Genomic DNA, 17,584 nt, shown 5'->3' with positions numbered 1-17,584 from the left:
TGAATCAATACTTTATCTGGCTTCATAAATCAATTACAGAGTTGTGTTGTGCAGAATGTCAACTCTAGTGACCAAAACAGAACTTTGGAATATGAATCATCAGAAGGAATTACATTTCTTATTCTTAGCAATCAAGACTCATGATGAAACTTCATCATTTTTTCCTGTCTCCACCATGAAATACTGATGTTTTCATCCATAGCAAGGTTAGCTAAGGACCATATGTTAAAAACTGTATCAGAAGTGTTCAGTAATATTAGTTACCAAATAAAAATCCCTCAATTAACACTTGCAGGGTAGAATAAGAGGAGCAACCACCAAACTGAAAATATACCTTGGCCTTGAAAGCCAAGCCATACTGTTTCTCAGTAGCTGAATAATATGTAGCTGTAATAACACATCAGCAAAACAATGAAACTTCCAAGAAACACCTTGAGTCTACAGTTAAACGCACTATTAGGAAGAGGGGAATTAAACCGTAGACAAGTCTAGTGTGTGTGGTTAATAGGCAAAGCACACTTGTGGAGTCCAATCCATCCTTAATCTGGTATTGTTCTGGCTGAGATCAGAAAAATAATTCATACTCCTCAAAAAGATGTTAGTGCAGTCACTAATAATACACTACTGGCAAGTTTAAGATAGTGTGATTTCTATCATCCTTTGGAAGATAGAAAATAAAGGTACTTTTCAACCATGTTTACATCATCAGAAATCAAAAGCTAGACATACTGCAACTGATGGTCACCATGTACACACAGACAGACGTTGAACTTGTATGTAGCCTTTTAGGAGCTGAACCCGAGATGGGAAAAAACCTGAGTCTCATATGTATGGTGGGACTTGACTAGGGTCACTAAGATGACTAATACAATGACAAAGGCAAGATTTAGGATGCTCATCTTCCTCTTATTCTCTGGTAACCAGTCCTGAGGAATGTGAATTCAATAACTGAGAAATGTTCACGTAGTTAGTAAGCATTTCCTCACATCCTTTCAAAGGTAATTGAAGAATTGTGACTCTGACTTTCAGTGTTGCTTACTTTAATACAGAAGGAACCTGTGCATCCTGGCCGGTAATGCCTTCCCTTATTTTGCCTTGCCTTGCCTTGCCTGCTCTTTCCTGCTCTTCTGTACTCTGCCTTACCTCAAGTGGTTTATTCAGTGTAGCCATTCATTTAAGTCACCAGAACGTACAGCATTGCTTTATATCTTCAAGTCAAAAAAGAAAAGTACTTTTTTAAGTTAACCCAATTTTTTGGATTCTCATTTTGAGACAAGAAGTCACTGTAAATAATTTTGGATTGAGTAAATCATTAAGCCATTTCACCTTAAATATTACATTGTACTGTAATTAGCAATACTAGCTCTTTAGTATAAAATATGTTAAATTAGATAAGCATTTTGTTATTATAAACCACAGAATTTTGTATTAGATAAATCTGTATAAAATGATATAGTAACATGAGAGATTCTGGTTTTTGTTCTCCAGGCAAAGTCTGCGTGGCGTACAGAAACATCTTTGGTGATGAGATAAAATGCACCAATCCTGTTGTCCTCATCTAACTCACCATAGCAATTATTTAAGTGATTCGGAAGACTATCTTCCTTTTTCATATGTAGCGATTTGTGAGATAAAAGGGCACTGGAGTAACAAAAAGTGTATATTTCACTGGTGGTTACGAAACACTGTGTACCTGAAATAAGTATAGTCACTAATGCCAAACGGCATTTGCAAACTTAAACAAACCGAGTCATATATCTTGTAGAAAACAGTCCAACATACATCTAGGGCAAAGGACTAGTGAGAACCAATGCAGTTCGGTTACTGTTCAGCACAACTCAAACTTGAAAGAAACATCAAAGAAAATTACCTGAGAATGTATTTTTAAAATATATAATGCTATTTCCCCTCTTTAATAACAAATTACAGATTTTTAAATTGAAAACATCATGAAAGTGATATTTTTTTTTTTTGCAAAACCCTTCCACTATTTGATTGTATTCTTCGGTATTTTTAAAGGAATTTTAATTCGGTTTGTTCATTTACATCACTCTAAGTGAACCAAACGTATTTACTTGTTTACTTTTCAAACAGAACCACAGAGAAAAACGTCTTAAGCAATTGTATAAGGAACCCTGGCAAATTCTACCTGGGAGAACACAAAATGAATTGTTCAAAATTTCTATACAAGGAGATTGGAAAATAACAAAAGTATGGAAAACATTGTTCTTTTTAACAAATCATCTAAGAAAAATCTTGTAAAATTAAATATGCAAAGCGAAAAACACTCTCCTAAGTGAAGAGCAGGAATTTATAGACAGATATGTCAAACCAGTAACAAAGTAATATACTAGAAATGGGATGAAAAGTTAAAAAAGTTAAGAACTTCATCCTTGAAGATAAATAAATGACCTAACAGATACAAACCATTACCACATAGAACGTCAATATTGCAATAAAGTTAATAACATCTTGTCAGCAATTGGGTACTAAAGCTATGCTTTCCAGTTTAGCTGTGCCTCTGGAAGATTTGGCTTAAAAAAGAGACAGAATCAGAAATTGGCACTATGCAGATTAGGAAGAACCAAACAAAAAGGTATAAATAGGAATTTCAGAAGCTCCCAGCTCCATGCAGGGACTTGCAGACGGGACCTGCAGATGCGCACAGGGCCTTGACAGCCTGAAGGAGCCCTTGCTCCCCATTGTTTGCAGCGATCTGTTTTGAGCTGGACTAGTTCGTTGGCGTGCAAAGAAGCTCCACATACAATGTACTGGTACATTTTTGAGTGGTGTGCTGTGTTTTCGCATAAAGCATGATGTTTTATGCCAATGGACAGTTATATCTTGCTGTCAAAGTGTGGCCCCAGTCTGGTCAATGTCACGGCTCCTCACTTCTGATGTCCTTGTCTTCAAAACATAAATCCTTCAATGCTGTGCTACATGCTGATGTTATGTGAATCCAGAGTCACTCAGAGCTGCCCAGTAAGACATGCTGAGATGCGGAATCTCTCCAAATTTCTGATCTCTTTAGGGGAGATCAAGTATGTCCTAGCTCCTGATTTCACAGCCTGCTTGGACATTCTCTGAAAAATAGGCATCTATACCTAAAGTTGATTTTTTTTTTTTTTTTAAATGGGAAGGTGAGAAGGCTTCATTTTGTCTAGTAGCTCCAGGATCAGAGGTCTCACCTGGGAACTGGAGACATCTGGTGCTAGTGCCTTCTCTGCCTGAAGGCACTCCCCAGCAGACCAGTCTGACCACAAAGCTACTGACTGTTTACAATCAAAAAAAAAAAGCTCTTATCCCTTCTTCTTGAAATTCGTATTGCATATTCAAAGATCTTTCAGCCTGAAAAAAGCAGCGTGTAAAGCAGCAGGACTTAGCAGCCCAGCAGAGCAGTCATTCTCTGTGAAGCAGGAAGATGAGAACTCCAGGCACCAGCAGCTCCATCTCCCCGGCTTCCCCCCAGGGCAGCAGCACCAACCACGCTGAGTGGAAGCAGCTCACCCGACCCAGTCCTTCACGGGTGTCCTAATGAACAGGCATGCTATCAACACACAGAACAGATTGAAGCCTTTGGGCAGTGTAAACTAATGTTTATCGAGATTTGGGATCCAGACGGGGCTCAACTCAAGATAGGTGTTCAGATGGTCCATGCTGTCAAAATCAGATGGTTTTAAAACCTTCAGGCCTAGGAGCTTTTAATCACTAATAGTCACCTTTACAGTGTTGGGTTTTTTTTAAACTATCAAGGTTCAGGATTTCTGATTTCTGAGGTCTATTTTAATAACGAAACCTTTTTGTCGAGAAGGACCTCAGTGACAAAAGGGTTATTTTGATTCAGGCTCCAAATTAGTCTTGCATGTCCTGTGACTCTTTTTGAAAGACATTGGCAACTCAGAGGCAAAAATATAGAATAACTTAGTCCCAGCTTTTTGGAGAACCTAAAGGAATTCAGACTATCTGGCTTCTTTACTTACAAAGTTGTCTCACTCATAGGCCTGTCTTTTCACTATTGAAATTCCTTGTTTGCAGTATATCTATAGTATTCAGCCTAAGTGCTATTAATATCTTACTGACTTTACACATGCATATATCCACATAATATCACCTAGTGAACTTTAGAACAGGTCTAATTATAAAAGATGTATTCAAGGAAGTTTTAACTCACTCCAGACATCATGAAAGCAAACATAATTCAGTTTATTCCTACCAGTAAATAGCAGCTTGAAGTCAGTGTTGTGCAGAACAAGCTATGCTTACCATCAGCAGCCCTTTATAAGCATAGACAATCCCAAGCCAAATCGTCATGTGAGTGTTCTCACAGTGCTCCAAGATTGGTCGGATGGAGATATCTCTGCCCGCAGGGTCCGGCTGCAAAAAAGAGAGTGAAATATTTGGATTCAGATTTCATTTTTATTCACACCTCAGAGGTACTTAAATCTATTCTCAGTAGATTGAAGATGTGTAGAATACAGAGTGGACAACTTCAGAGTAACTTGTGATGATTGCAGACCCATGAACCTGCAAAGGAATACAGTGAAAGCAAACACCTGAGGAAATAACTGCATGACAGCTACCACTAGGCGAGGTCACCTCTACTGCAAATGAGAAGGAAAATGTCTGAGGTCACTCCGTCTTTAACAACATCAGTCACATTTATCAGCTTTAGGACATCTAATTTTTCTAGAAGGCAAACAGCTTGAATGCACAGGCATGAAAATAAATGTGCTTAAATTCATCCCTCCTTTCACCCGAGGTTCTTGTGTCACTGGCAAATGGCTGATAAACAGTGTATGAAACTGCTGTGTTTCAGGTGTTTTTTCATTGATAACCATGAGCTAAATCAAAGCCCATTTACTATGGAAACTACATCAGTAGCTTAGAAGAGAGCATAAATCATCAAAAGTCTGGAAAAAATGTCCTTTAGAGCAAGTGAATGTCTATGCAAAATTTAATACTGCTGGAAGCTTTGTAGCTTTCCATTTATTTTGAAAAGGAGATTGTATAAAAGTGCAGCATCAAGAGGACTTGCATAATACCTGAACTGTTTATATAAAGGAGAAGTTATAATTAAGACTCAGAGAAACCTGCAAGAACAACCCCCAATCTTCCTTACTTTTCTTTTTTTTTTTAAAAAGAGAGATTAAAAAAGCAGGTGACACAAAGAGCAAACAGGTACTAGCTACTATGCTGCCTGCAGTTAGAACATATATTATTTATGGTCCAACTGCTTTTTTCTGGTGTACACTGCATAAGAACACAAGATGTCTCTGGTATGTGATTCTAAGAGATCCCGTGTTAGTTAGGTACTGCAGAATACTACCGTCAGCTATTCTGAGCTGTATGTACTTAGTGTCTGTTTTGCTTTACAGAATACACTGAAATACTGGAAGCTATTTTTCCTTTCTTCTTTGAAACACTGGATCTGAACTTCAGTTAACTAAGATCAACGCAGACATAACTTTCTGTACCTGCTTGTCCTAGGCCTTTGCAATTTCCCTTTTTGATGAATAACACATGAAAAACATCTCATGAAGAATAATAATTATTACTATGTGAGCTAAGGAAAAATCACATTTTCACCAACTGAAACATAGAATTATATGTGGAAGGACTTCAGAGGGATTGAATAATTTCCCAAAGCTTATTCTTGTTGCCTCTGAAGCTGGTATGAACTTTGCTAAGGATTTCAGTGGTCACTGCATTAATCCACAGCTCAGTTTCTTCTGCCAGTCTTTTTGTATTGCCCCTGACCTCATACACTGTAAACGGATAATGTAACAAACAAGGAGTTAGACACTGGGTGGCGAACCCCAAACAACCTCGTGCTAGGCATTGCACAGTCCAAGGATTCACAACTTTCTTTGTAAATCCTGTAGTAGGCAAGATGCTAACATTTAAAACCTTTTCTTATCTTGGACATCTGTAGAAACCCTGAGCAGCATAATAAAGATGTCTGAAAAGAGGTGTCCTAAAATAAAAGAAGATAAAAACCAGAAAGCCAATACTAACTCTCCCAGAGAGCTTATGACTCCGCCCTAACAGTTGCTGATGGCAAGCTAACATGCATTAGCTGAAGAACTGAAATGACTGCAAACATGAAGTAGCATCACAACATTTAAGACGCTATGGACGTTTGTCTCGGGATCAGTTAAGGAAAACTCAATGCTAAAATGCAGGTGCACTGAAGAGAAAGTACCCTTTCATGTCAAATTTACAACCTGCTATGTTCAACATAATTTTTGACTATTATGAAGTAAAGCTCACATGACAAATCATTCAAATATAGCTCTGAATGTGTAACTAATGTATGAACAAGACTGTACTACAGAGACATTTTTCTGAAATTCTAAACTGTACCTAAGCCTGCTATAGATACATTTTTTTCCATCTTTGAGTTACAGTATACCAACAGTTGCATCCCTCATGGTCTAGAATTATGGAAACTATACAAAATTTGAGCTGTGGTCATCAGAATGCAGGTTTTTTTCTTCTCCACATTGAGGAGTGAGCATAGGACTGTCTCTTCATTTCCCCAGCTCTGCGTCCTTTCTGTCATGTTGTGATGATGTACTCTCCCGCCGCCCCCTCCCTGCTTTTGTCATGGCTACTGGTGGGGATTGTGATGGCTTTGACTGGACTTTGGGGACGGATGGCAACATGGTAGCCAAGGTCTGTCCAGAACAGTGATCCAGACGTCTTCCTGATATGCAAACATGACTATAAGTCAATCGTCTTACTCTGTAAGTAGAGGACAGCTCAGGGCCCGTTGAGCTCTCCTTGCACCACAGCGGGCTGCACGCCAGGATCCTCCTTTGAGTAGGGAGGCCTCTCAAGGCTACTCCTCAAGATTACTCCCCGAGGCTGAGAGATTACTTGCTGAAATAGATCCTCAGTAAGTGACTAACAGCATGCTAAACTTTGAAATCTTAGCTAAGTGATATAAAGGATTGATAGCACATGTATAATCCTTTAGACATAAACTGTTGACCTAGTCTGACACTAGACTTGGATGCAGCCACACCTAGACTCCTCTCTGAGAAGGAGTTTAGAAAGTAAGGGGGTCCTGTCTGAACCTCGTGACGCAATGGGAGGGTCTCCCTGACAGTTTTGTCTGACCCTGTTCTCTATGCAGTAAATAATCCAGCGTACCTTGCCATCGAAACTTGTTAAACCACTGTCGTGTCTACCTTTCAATTTTGCTAACTGTTTTATATCAATAAAGTATATTGTTGCTTCTCTTTTACGAGTGAAGTGCATCACTCCATCCGCAACACATGTATTCCGTCTATTTCAGTTTTGTACTTTTGCAAAACAAAGTTTATAAATAATGTAGACTTCCAGTTGGTGAGATGGAGGATGTCATGTGGTTTTTTTCCTTGTCCCTGAATCGAAATTTTCACTCACATTTCGACTGAAGCATTCCACTGCATTTAACCAACAACAAGCAGTTGGAATTATTCCTTATTTTGAAGAATATTATTGAAATGCAAACTCTTATTTGGTCAGTGGCAGATTATCTTTTTACTTTCACTATGTGGTTATTCTCTAATGCAAGTTTACTTTAAAATTGGAAAGCATATGTCCATTCATTACTCAAAATTGAGAGACACGGGCAGAAAAATGACGAAATGGAAAACATAACTTGTTTTCAAATTCTATTAGAGGGAAAGAAGTCGCATCATTTCCTTAGTAGGAAGATTGCCGGATTTTATAAGGCAATGGTAGTTTTAAAAATATGTTAATTAAATGAAACAGTGTATTCCTACTTTCTATGTGAGATAAGAAATTCTTGTGAAGTGCTCTAGGGGGAGCCGGAAAAGAGAGAATACTGATTGCAGCATCAGCAAAAGTGTACATGGGGCAGCACTTCTTTGGAAGCACTTTCCAGATCTGCAAGGTGGTAGTATTTTCAACAAAATTCTTGCTGAATACTTGTGCATGTGGAGTTAAGCATTGGCAGGTAGCAATAATTTTGTGGTGAACTGATTTTGCTGATTACTTATTGCTACTGAAAAATGACATTCCTGTTTTACTGCTTTTAATTTGCCATTCTGTTTCTTCACTGATTTTGCATGAATTAACTAATCATAGCAAAAAGCTGGGTTAAAAAAACATATGATATTTTCTGATGTCAAAAGAATTTTTAAAAACTCTACAATTACAGCTGAATGAAGCACTTCACTGACCTTTCTAATCATCCACCATTTGTGCACTTTGTTACCACTTTAGAGGATGACAACATAAATGCTACCAGTGATTATATATGTACTGGAAATTTGCCCTTTCCTTTTATAGAAAACAATCTAAATGCCCTTCAGATGTTATTCTCAAAAGCCTGAAGAACTCCTATCTTGTGATTAGGCTGAAGCTTTCATACCTCTTCTGAAACTTAATAAGGTTTCTGACATTGACAATAATTTCTGGAGTGTTTTCAGTAGTTGAACATAAACAGTTTAATCTTTTCACTTCATGCAAGAGTTGTGTATCATCACCAGTAAAACGTTTGTTTTACATGAGATCAGCTAGGTCTAGCAAGCAACCCAAATCAGTAAACAGATTATTTACAGAATGTTTATATCCCCTTTCTGTGCATGTCCAAATCATTATTAGTCACTTCTGCAGTTTTGTTGCCTTTTCATTTTCTTTGCTCTCCAGTCTGCTGGTGGGCTGGCAGCTCCTCTTTGTAATAGGTGAGTGATGGCTTTAGGTGGGTACTGCTGGAGGGAGGAGTGAAGCTTAAAACCTCCTGGAACCATCAGGGAAATGTGCAGGAGAGACCCTGGCAGGGACAATGACAGAGACTGACGAGTACCTCCTGCCTTCCTGCACCTGCTCAAGATAACTGAGCGGCAATGAGACTCTGGTTTTCTTCACGTATCTATGGATCACAATCTAAAACTACAGACTTGGTTTAAGCTGCTTTTCCAGAGTGGCCCGTGTTCGGGAAGCAGTAAGGCAGTGCTTCAAGGGTAAGTGCCATTTTCATTGCACAATTGTCTCCAATTCCTTTAAGGATCTGGCTCCACTTGAGTAAACAAATGTACGCAGTGTTAATGGACAGCTTTCCTTGTCTCAGGTGAAGGTGTAGGAAGACAGGGCAAACCATTCTGAGGCACCTGTGCCTTTTGGGCATGATGTTATTTGATCCATATAAAGATAGTTCTCCTCTCTTTTTTTTTCATCTGTAACTACAATTTCTTAGTGGCAAGCCAAAATCCCTTTGGAAAAGACCCCATGCAATGAGGAGATACTTGTATGATGATTAATGCATCATTGACTTATTTTGTGTCTTTAGTGCCATTACTTCTCTATAGCTCCACATAGGTCTTAAAAGGAGAAAGGGTCTATGTTCCGTGAGGCATTTCATCCAGCAAACGTCTGTGAAGAACAGACTGGGCCACCACACAGTATCCAAAGATCCTTGACCTTCCTAGGGTACTTCTTTGACATGGTCACCTCTTCAGGTCCTGTTGCCAGTACAGCAGATGATCCTTATTTATATAGTGCTGCTGTGTACACATCTCATGGGTGGACAATCTCAGCAAGATTTCCTTAGAAACTTTGCAGCAGATTTCCAGTGCGATGTTTTGCCATTTCTCTAGCTGCAATTTCATCAGTGAGAAAATCAGAATATTAGGCCTCACTCCTTTTCAAAGATGGATTTGAAACATAAGGTAAATAGTTGCAGCTTCTGTTTACTAGGTTTAAAATAAATTGTGCGGTTCCCACAATATAGGAAAACACAGGATCAGACTCTTCTGTCACACTTAAAATGGTCTTCGTATACCATCCCACTCTCTGTTTTATCTTCCCTTCAAATGGCTTCCATCTAACTGGCATAATGACTGTATACTATCGCTAGCCTCCAGCATGAATTAGACATCTCTGGCATTTTATATTTGGCATGGTTAACAGTCATATGGAGCCCAAATGCGATTCCTTATCTGAAAATCCAGACTTTGCTAAATTAGAACACCATCCTTACTTCTTTTTAAATTCACTTTTTTTTTTTTTTCAATGATAATTATAGCTAGTTTATACTATAAATTCTTAAGAAATTAAATTTACTTGCACATTGTAACAGGCCGTCCTCTGTGGTAAACTGCATATCCATATGGAAAGGTGTTTCACAAAAGGATTTAAACAGTTTTCATACGCAGTGTGTTGTAGCCAGGCTCTCATTTACTGACGAAAAGAGAAAGTGAAGGCTCAGAGGCTGTCTAGTTTTCAATTACTTCATAATCTGAGGGTATTTTTAGAGAAAAACAAGTGTGATATAAAAAAGAGATTTGCCAGGAAATGGATCCATTTTGTTTCATGTATTTTTTACTTTGTGTAGTCATACCTTCCATGAATGCAAAATAGCAAATGCCCTACTAAGCTGAGGTAGCTCACTTCAAATGTCTTCCAATTAAAAATTTGGTAGGCAATCTAGAATAAAAGCTTGTTTGTGTTTATTCATACCTCAGCATGGGTTCACATACATTGTGAATCATATTGTATGTTACACAGTAGCTCAGTCGAGTACAAAACTGGATTATTGGATTCTTGCAATCCAGTGATCAATTTCATTTCTCTTTGAGATTAATTGAGAAGTTTGGTCATTTCTGTAATAGTCTAATGATCCAGGACAGTGACTGATTTAAAGACTTTTTCTTCATGTAGTTTTCTTTGATTTGCAGTCATGGGGCAATTTGATCATGGAGCAGAAAATCAGCTTTTCATAGGTGAGCACAGTACTATTTCATATAGCAAAGGCTGTTTTCCAGTTTAGGATTGCAGCATACTGTTAATAAAAACAAGTTTTCAACTAAATAACTATCTATACACCTGGTCACTTCATGACTCCTGCAAGAGAAATGAGCAACAGAAATCTGACTTCAGGAGAAGGTAAGGACGAGGTTCTGAGTAACCACAATGTCCATTGCATCCAGCGTGCACGCTTGATACTTTCTCATGCAGGTCCCAAAGAGAAAATGGTTTTAAACTTGAGTTTAGATTGTTTTGTTTTGTTTTGTTTTGTTTTGTTTTTTTCCCAAATTGTTTAAATAATGTTATTTATATTAGTAGAAACATTTACAGTTGATGGCTATGAATACACAGCTGCAGCAAGAGAACACGCTATATCAGTTCCCATCTGAACAGACAAACTTCTCATAAAGATCAGAAGTTTAGGAACGTTACTTTTTTTGGTTTTTTTCAATAATCTGAGGTGGAAGAAAAAGTTTTATTTCGTGAAACTGCTTCAGCCCCTAATCTGTGGATTTACTTACTTTGCACCGCAACAATGGGTTAACACTCATGGCAAGGCTAAGCAAACTGCCTAGAAAATCTGAGAAGAATTCAGCCTATTGTGCCTTACTTCAAGTTAGAAAAAATGTCTTTCTTTCTGATAACTATGATCAATATGAAAAATCTCACTCCAGTTTTTATTGCTTTAGAGATAAAAACAGTTTTCTATAGTAAATTTCTAATTAGAAATTAGAATCAGGAATTTACAAAATTCTAATTCTATTTCTGAATTCTAATTAGAGATTTATTGGAAAAAAATTGTTGAAGAAAATTTTCTCCCTTTGAATCTTTTTTTTTGTTGTTTGAAAAAGGATCAATTTCAGAAAATGCAATGGCTCGAAATGATATTTTAAATCAGTTTTTCAATTCTTTACAATGTTTTCCTGCAACATTATGTGAAGTCTATGACTGCAAAACTATTTAAAGTGAAAAGGTATGATTTTTAGATTGTGACTAACTTTTAAACCAGTATTTTTTATATTAATTGTATAGTTTAAAAATAAATTACTGGCATTTCAAATTGATGTAAAGCAAAACAAATCTGTGTTGAGTGAAAGTTTTAGATACCTTAAGTTTAGCTTAGTTTGTAACAGAGATGATTCCAGATACGTTAATGAATGAGGCTAAGGATTGCTCTTGAAGTTTCCAGTGGTTCCACAGTGGTGACGAGCACCGCAGCATGCAGTATAGCAGTATTGTTTTCAACTATATCACCACTGCTGAGGCTCAGGAGGGAATTGTGTGGGACAGCAGTCAGCCTTGGGCCCAGTATGTCTGTTCTTCCCAAACCCACAACAGGAGTGGCCTGGGGTAGTCCTCCAGAGGATTTACACAGCATTCAAGGCTTCTCATGTAGATCTGAACACACAACCCCTGCCCCTGCGACATGGAGTAAAGGACATCTTAAGGTTGTCCAGGGTGATTACAGAGTATTTGCTGCGTCATTTGTTTTCTTGCTATACTGAAACTCAGCACCCCATCCCACTCCCCCCAGTCAATGAACTGGATTTACACATTATCTTGCTTCACAAAAACTTCAAAAATTAAACTCTTCTGACAGTTTGAAAGAAATTCTGTTTGTGTTGGAAAACTCCTAAAAATCTTCATTCCAAGTGGTATTTTAGCATAGCACACATATGGGACAGTAATTCTGTAATGGCCTGCTAGCTACAAATCATCACACAAGCAAAGGACATTTGCTGGAATACCAATGTGTATATCCCTATTTTTAATCTGGTCACTTTTTTTTTTTGTAGTTTGTTTTCTAAAACCTAAAAAAGATGTACTGTATAAGCCAAGAAAGGAAGCACTAACACAGTTTGGGGCTTCAAGGATATTAATGTAGCTATTTTGCATCATTCAGCTTGTTACAAATATAGAATCCAGATCTAACTTTACAAGTGGATGGGAGCAAAGAAAGAAAGATGGAAAAAAAAAAGAAAACGTTAGAGAGAAAACCACTGTAATTCGTACTACCCTAAAACAATAAGGTCTGGTAATACTGTCACAGTGATAGTCACACTGTAATATCTTTAAAACAAACCTATTTTCTAGCTCCCCATCTGTCTCTTGTACAAATAATTCCAGAAAGCAGTAAGCGTACCTACTGTAAGTTAGTGTGATTAAAAGATGATAAAATGCCAGAAGAGCTGTTTATAAGCTCTTATATCGTGAATGTATCCATACCTATACTTGTAAGGAAAATCTCTCAGCAGCACTATTTATAACATCACTTTACCTAATGATTTTCATTTTGCTGTTGTAGTGCTTCATTTTTATTTAAATAAAACTGTTTTTTGAGAGCCAAAAGATTTCCCAGAGATTTCTTGGTATTTTTTATTAATATCATCCCCTAATCCAAGCAGTTTAATTTATTTGCCTTAACGTAAAATACAAAATAATGGATTAAACTGAGTAGAGAAACCCCTGTGATCCCTGCAAACAAATGCAGACTAGCAATGAAAGGGAAAAGGCAAAATTCTCTTGTATCATGGAGTGTTTAAAAAAACTGTGACTCAGTCTTACTACTCTGCACTCATCGATCTCTTCAGCAAAAATTTTACATCATATTATTTCCAATGTTGCCCCAATTACATATCTAGGGACTGGATAATGAAACGTTTCTGCATATGTGCAATGGAAGCAGCAGGACAAGTGTTACCAAGGCTTAATAAAGCATTCTCAGAAGTAGAACATGTATTTTTCTTTGAAGGGAGGGCCAAAGGCCAAGACACGTAAGAAAAGCAGGTTAGAGGAATGAAAACCTTTCTTACTACCCAGATCCTCCCGCGCTGCGCAGATTCTTCCAGAAATCTGCACTTGTTGATATCAGCTTCACATTCCTCTTCTTGGTGGCTGCAGCAATTTAATACCTCCTTGCTTACAGTAGTGGAAACAGACAGCATTAATGTGGAAGTATGGCAAATGTGTAATGGAGAACAGTAGAGCAAAAACTGCAGAGGACCACGATAGACAGACTGTTAGGGTGGCCAAAACAGGAACCGAGGTAGAGGCTCTTTTTGCAGACAATTTTGTAGTGGGTAGGCTTTGAGTTGTAAGCAAGGATGTGACTTATTTTTCTTTCTGTGGCACTTAAATAAACAGGATTTAGCGCTTTTAGAATCATAGAATCATAGAACGGTTAGGGTTGGAAGGGATCTTAAAGATCACCTAGTTCCAACCCCCGTGCCATGGGCAGGGAAACCCTCCACTACACCAGGTTGCTCAAAGCCTCATCCAACCTGGTCTTGAACACTTTCAGGGATGGGGCATCCACAGCTTCTCTGGGCAAGCTGTTCCAGTGCCTCACCACCCTCAGAGTGAAAAATTTCTTCCACTCTAAAGAAGCCAGATTTGAACCAAACAGCTAACTGAATTTATCATCGCTTGCTCCTCCAAACAAGAAAAACTCTCAGGGCAACAATCAAGGAGGGTAACAATCTCTCCTCTATAATTGTCTTATATTTTCTGTTTAGTGCTATAATTCCTTTGATTTATGGATTCAGACAATATTTATTACTATCCTTATTTGCATTGCCGTGACAACAACAACAAAAAAATGGACAGGGTCTTCATGCAGAAAGTGAAAAAATCCATTCCCTAAGAGGATTAAAACCCATACATATCAGGTGTGGGAGAAGAGAGAAACATAAAGTGTGATTGTATGATGTATTCAGAGGTGAATACAAGTGGAGACCACTGGCCCCCTATGTAGGCACTGACAAATGAATAGTTTCTCGGCTGTGGCAAATAAAAACGATTGCTTCTCAACATGAAGGACATTTTAATTTCTTCACCTATTCTTTCGTATTCTCCAAAATGGTTAGATGATTGTCCATCCAACCCTCCACTACTGGAGGATTTTGCTCTTATTTTCATGACTGCACTAAGACATAATTCAGAAACTGTTGTATTAAGTGGAGGTCTTTCCTATGTTTTCAAAAATTTTGAGGAAATCTTTAATTCATAAATGCTAAGACTAGCTTAATAAGTATGTCCATATAATTACATCACAATAGTTGTAGTAGAAGCACCTACATCCCCAAAGTCTTTCTAGAATTAAATGATTTAACTTCTCCATCACAGAAGTTGCTCTGTCTAAAATCAACTCCTAATTTCTTGTTGACAGTCAAATGTAAAGTGCATCTTAATATATGGAAGTACATGAAAATATTTGTCTCTCATAAGAATTTTGAAGATTTCTTTTTTTTTTTTCTCCTATCTGGCAACAATGTCTCAGATATAAATATTTTTACATACCACCATCCAAAAACTGAATGGATGAATAAATAAATAAAGGTCAGGTCAACAGAAATATTTTGATTACTTCGAAAGATTTGGTTTTGACCTTTTAGAACTGTTAACCTTATTTGATATAACCTAACTCCATTTTGAAAAGAAAGGTCGTTTGGAATTAAATAGAGATTTTCTTTAGCTAACAAAGGTCAACAAGAACATTTTAGCACTTTTCTATCAAAATAATTCTGCATGGGGAAACTCACCGAGACCTCCTTTTTCTTGCAAGTATATAAATCTTATCACAACTCAAATGTTTTCTGAGAAAAATATCTCAATACTTAAATTCAGAAATATCATCAGCAATAAGACTGTAAATCCATGGTCTTGACAGATTACTTCTGAAGAGTCATACTTGATAGTATAACTGATCCTATATTAGAGCAGAGTGACACCAATGAATGAACCACATGTCTTTACAACTCGTACTGGCATAAAAGGCCAGTAAAGCCTATGGACTGGAGGTGAGCACAGGTGACTAAAGGTGCACAAGGTATGCCTTCATCATTGGTAGAGTACTGCTTCAGCTGTGAAAGATGTAGCCGTCAATAAACTAGAGTAACTCTTGGAATCTTAAATCAACACCTTTTCTGCCATAAAGAAGGAATCTGAAATGGGACTTAGGATTCCATAGTTATGTTGGCATTACAGTTAAACAAGACCATTTTGATAATTGTCTCCTCTTCAGCAAAACACAAGATGTAGATTTCCCTTGCATTAACTCTGGTTTGAAATAAAACATATCTTTTAGAAAAAACATTCAGTGACGACCCTATATAACTCTTGCTGAGTCCATTCAGCTGACTGCAAAAAAATCTGCCATCATTTTGCTCCTCATTTCTAAAATAAAACCTATGTTTTCTCTAATGAATTGAAAGGCTATGTTACAAAATTTTGTTCCTATGTTGGTATGTACAGATTTTGGCCCAGTAAACTCTTAATATAGTCCTTGACAAGCTAAATATTTAACTCCTAGTGTTTTTCACTACGGACATGTTTTAACTTTAGCAAGTCTTATTGCTCCTCATTGGATCATTGGACCAACATGTTTCCTGAATTTTGAAGAGTAGAATGGAACAGACTATGCTGGTCATGGTTGCCCTGGAGACATATCCAGGATTAACACCACCGTAACACCCAAGGTCAAGTTAGACCAAAGTCTATATATGAAACCACAAATACCATAAAATCTATCAATTTTTCTTTTCTCTATTCTAGATGAACAGAGATGTGTTAAGATAGTTTAAAAAGCAATAGAAAAGAAAATACATAATCTTGAAATCTTATTCACCAAGTATTTCTCCTGATTTCACAGGAGTAGTTGACAAGAGTAAGAACCAATAATAGTTACACCAAGCTACATTGAAAGTCACATGCTCCCAAAATACAAAAAGAATAAGTTACAGAGATTTTTGATTTTTCCATGACGTCTTTCTTCTACAAATAGCTATTTCAGTGTTTCCACTTCTATTGATGTTATTCAGAGCAAAGCAGGTAGTCATGGGAATTTTTTCTTTCTCTCAGTTCAGTAAAATTTTATGCAACATTTTTCTTAAATAATTTATCTTCTTTCAGCATCTGTCAGACTCGATATCATTTAACACAAGTCTACCACACACTTTAAATGTTGCAGGTCCTTTGCTCTGGTATACAACAGAAGAATTTTCAGTTACTAAGAAAGCAATTCAATGTGAAACAAAACCTAGTAGCCATAAAATCCATTTTATATTTCCATAGAATTGTTTTTTACATTCTTACGCTCCATATCATACAGCTGATTTATTTGGCTTTTGAAGAATATGTTTGATATATATGTAGAACAAACAGATAACTCTGAACCTACTCTACCTTGCAATTTCTATGTTTTTTTGACAAAAACAGTACATTTTCTTATCTGTAAGATTATTTTTCAGTTAATTCTTACATTAAAAGATCTGGATGAGACAAAAGGCTTATTTTCAAACTAAAGAATCATAGGAAACATTGATTTCTAAGCACTCTGATGTATTTTCATATTTTTTTCTCTAAGTAAACAGTGCATATCTATAGCTGTACATTTTTTTCTCTTGTCATGTGAACTTTGCGTTGTCTTGGTAGATACAGATGATCTTACTTACAAGCATCTTCCCAGTACAGATGTGCCAGGCATCAGTATAAAAGGATTACTTCAGGATCCAGTGTTGGCAGCAAAGCTTGTAATCTTCACTGGCCTTGAAGAACTCATTGAGGTGGTTATTTTTGAGGTAAAGTGTTTCCACTGTTCTCTGTATCTATCCATCCTTTTTTTTTAATTGGGTGTACTTAGGGATTTTATCATTCCTGCTGTTGTTTTTCTTTGGAATGCCTATTACGTTATTTTATTTTAGCAGATGAACATGTGCAATTCTTCTAGAGCACCTCCAGAGTTGACACGAAAGCCCTCAAAACCACTTTCTCACTACAGCCCCTGACAGCTTCCATTTACACTCAAGTTTTTGTTTCTGAGATCAAG

At 37.2% G+C, this 17,584-nt stretch overlaps 1 protein-coding gene across 2 annotated transcripts in view; it reads right to left on the bottom strand.

Annotated features, from left to right (window-relative positions):
- Positions 1-17,584, bottom strand: part of GABBR2 (gamma-aminobutyric acid type B receptor subunit 2) — a 505,163-nt gene that overhangs the window by 33,996 nt on the left and 453,583 nt on the right. For both annotated transcript variants that reach the window (XM_086609138.1, XM_086609140.1), the window contains exon 15: positions 4,264-4,374. In XM_086609138.1, coding sequence (XP_086465264.1) covers positions 4,264-4,374 — 111 coding nt within the window. The remainder of the gene's footprint in view (positions 1-4,263; positions 4,375-17,584) is intronic.

Source organism: Tauraco erythrolophus, chromosome 3 (assembly GCF_009769465.1).
Source record: "Tauraco erythrolophus isolate bTauEry1 chromosome 3, bTauEry1.pri, whole genome shotgun sequence".
NCBI lineage: Eukaryota > Metazoa > Chordata > Aves > Musophagiformes > Musophagidae > Tauraco > Tauraco erythrolophus.
Note: the sequence above shows the minus strand (reverse complement) of the source record. Positions and strands in the feature narration are given on the sequence as shown.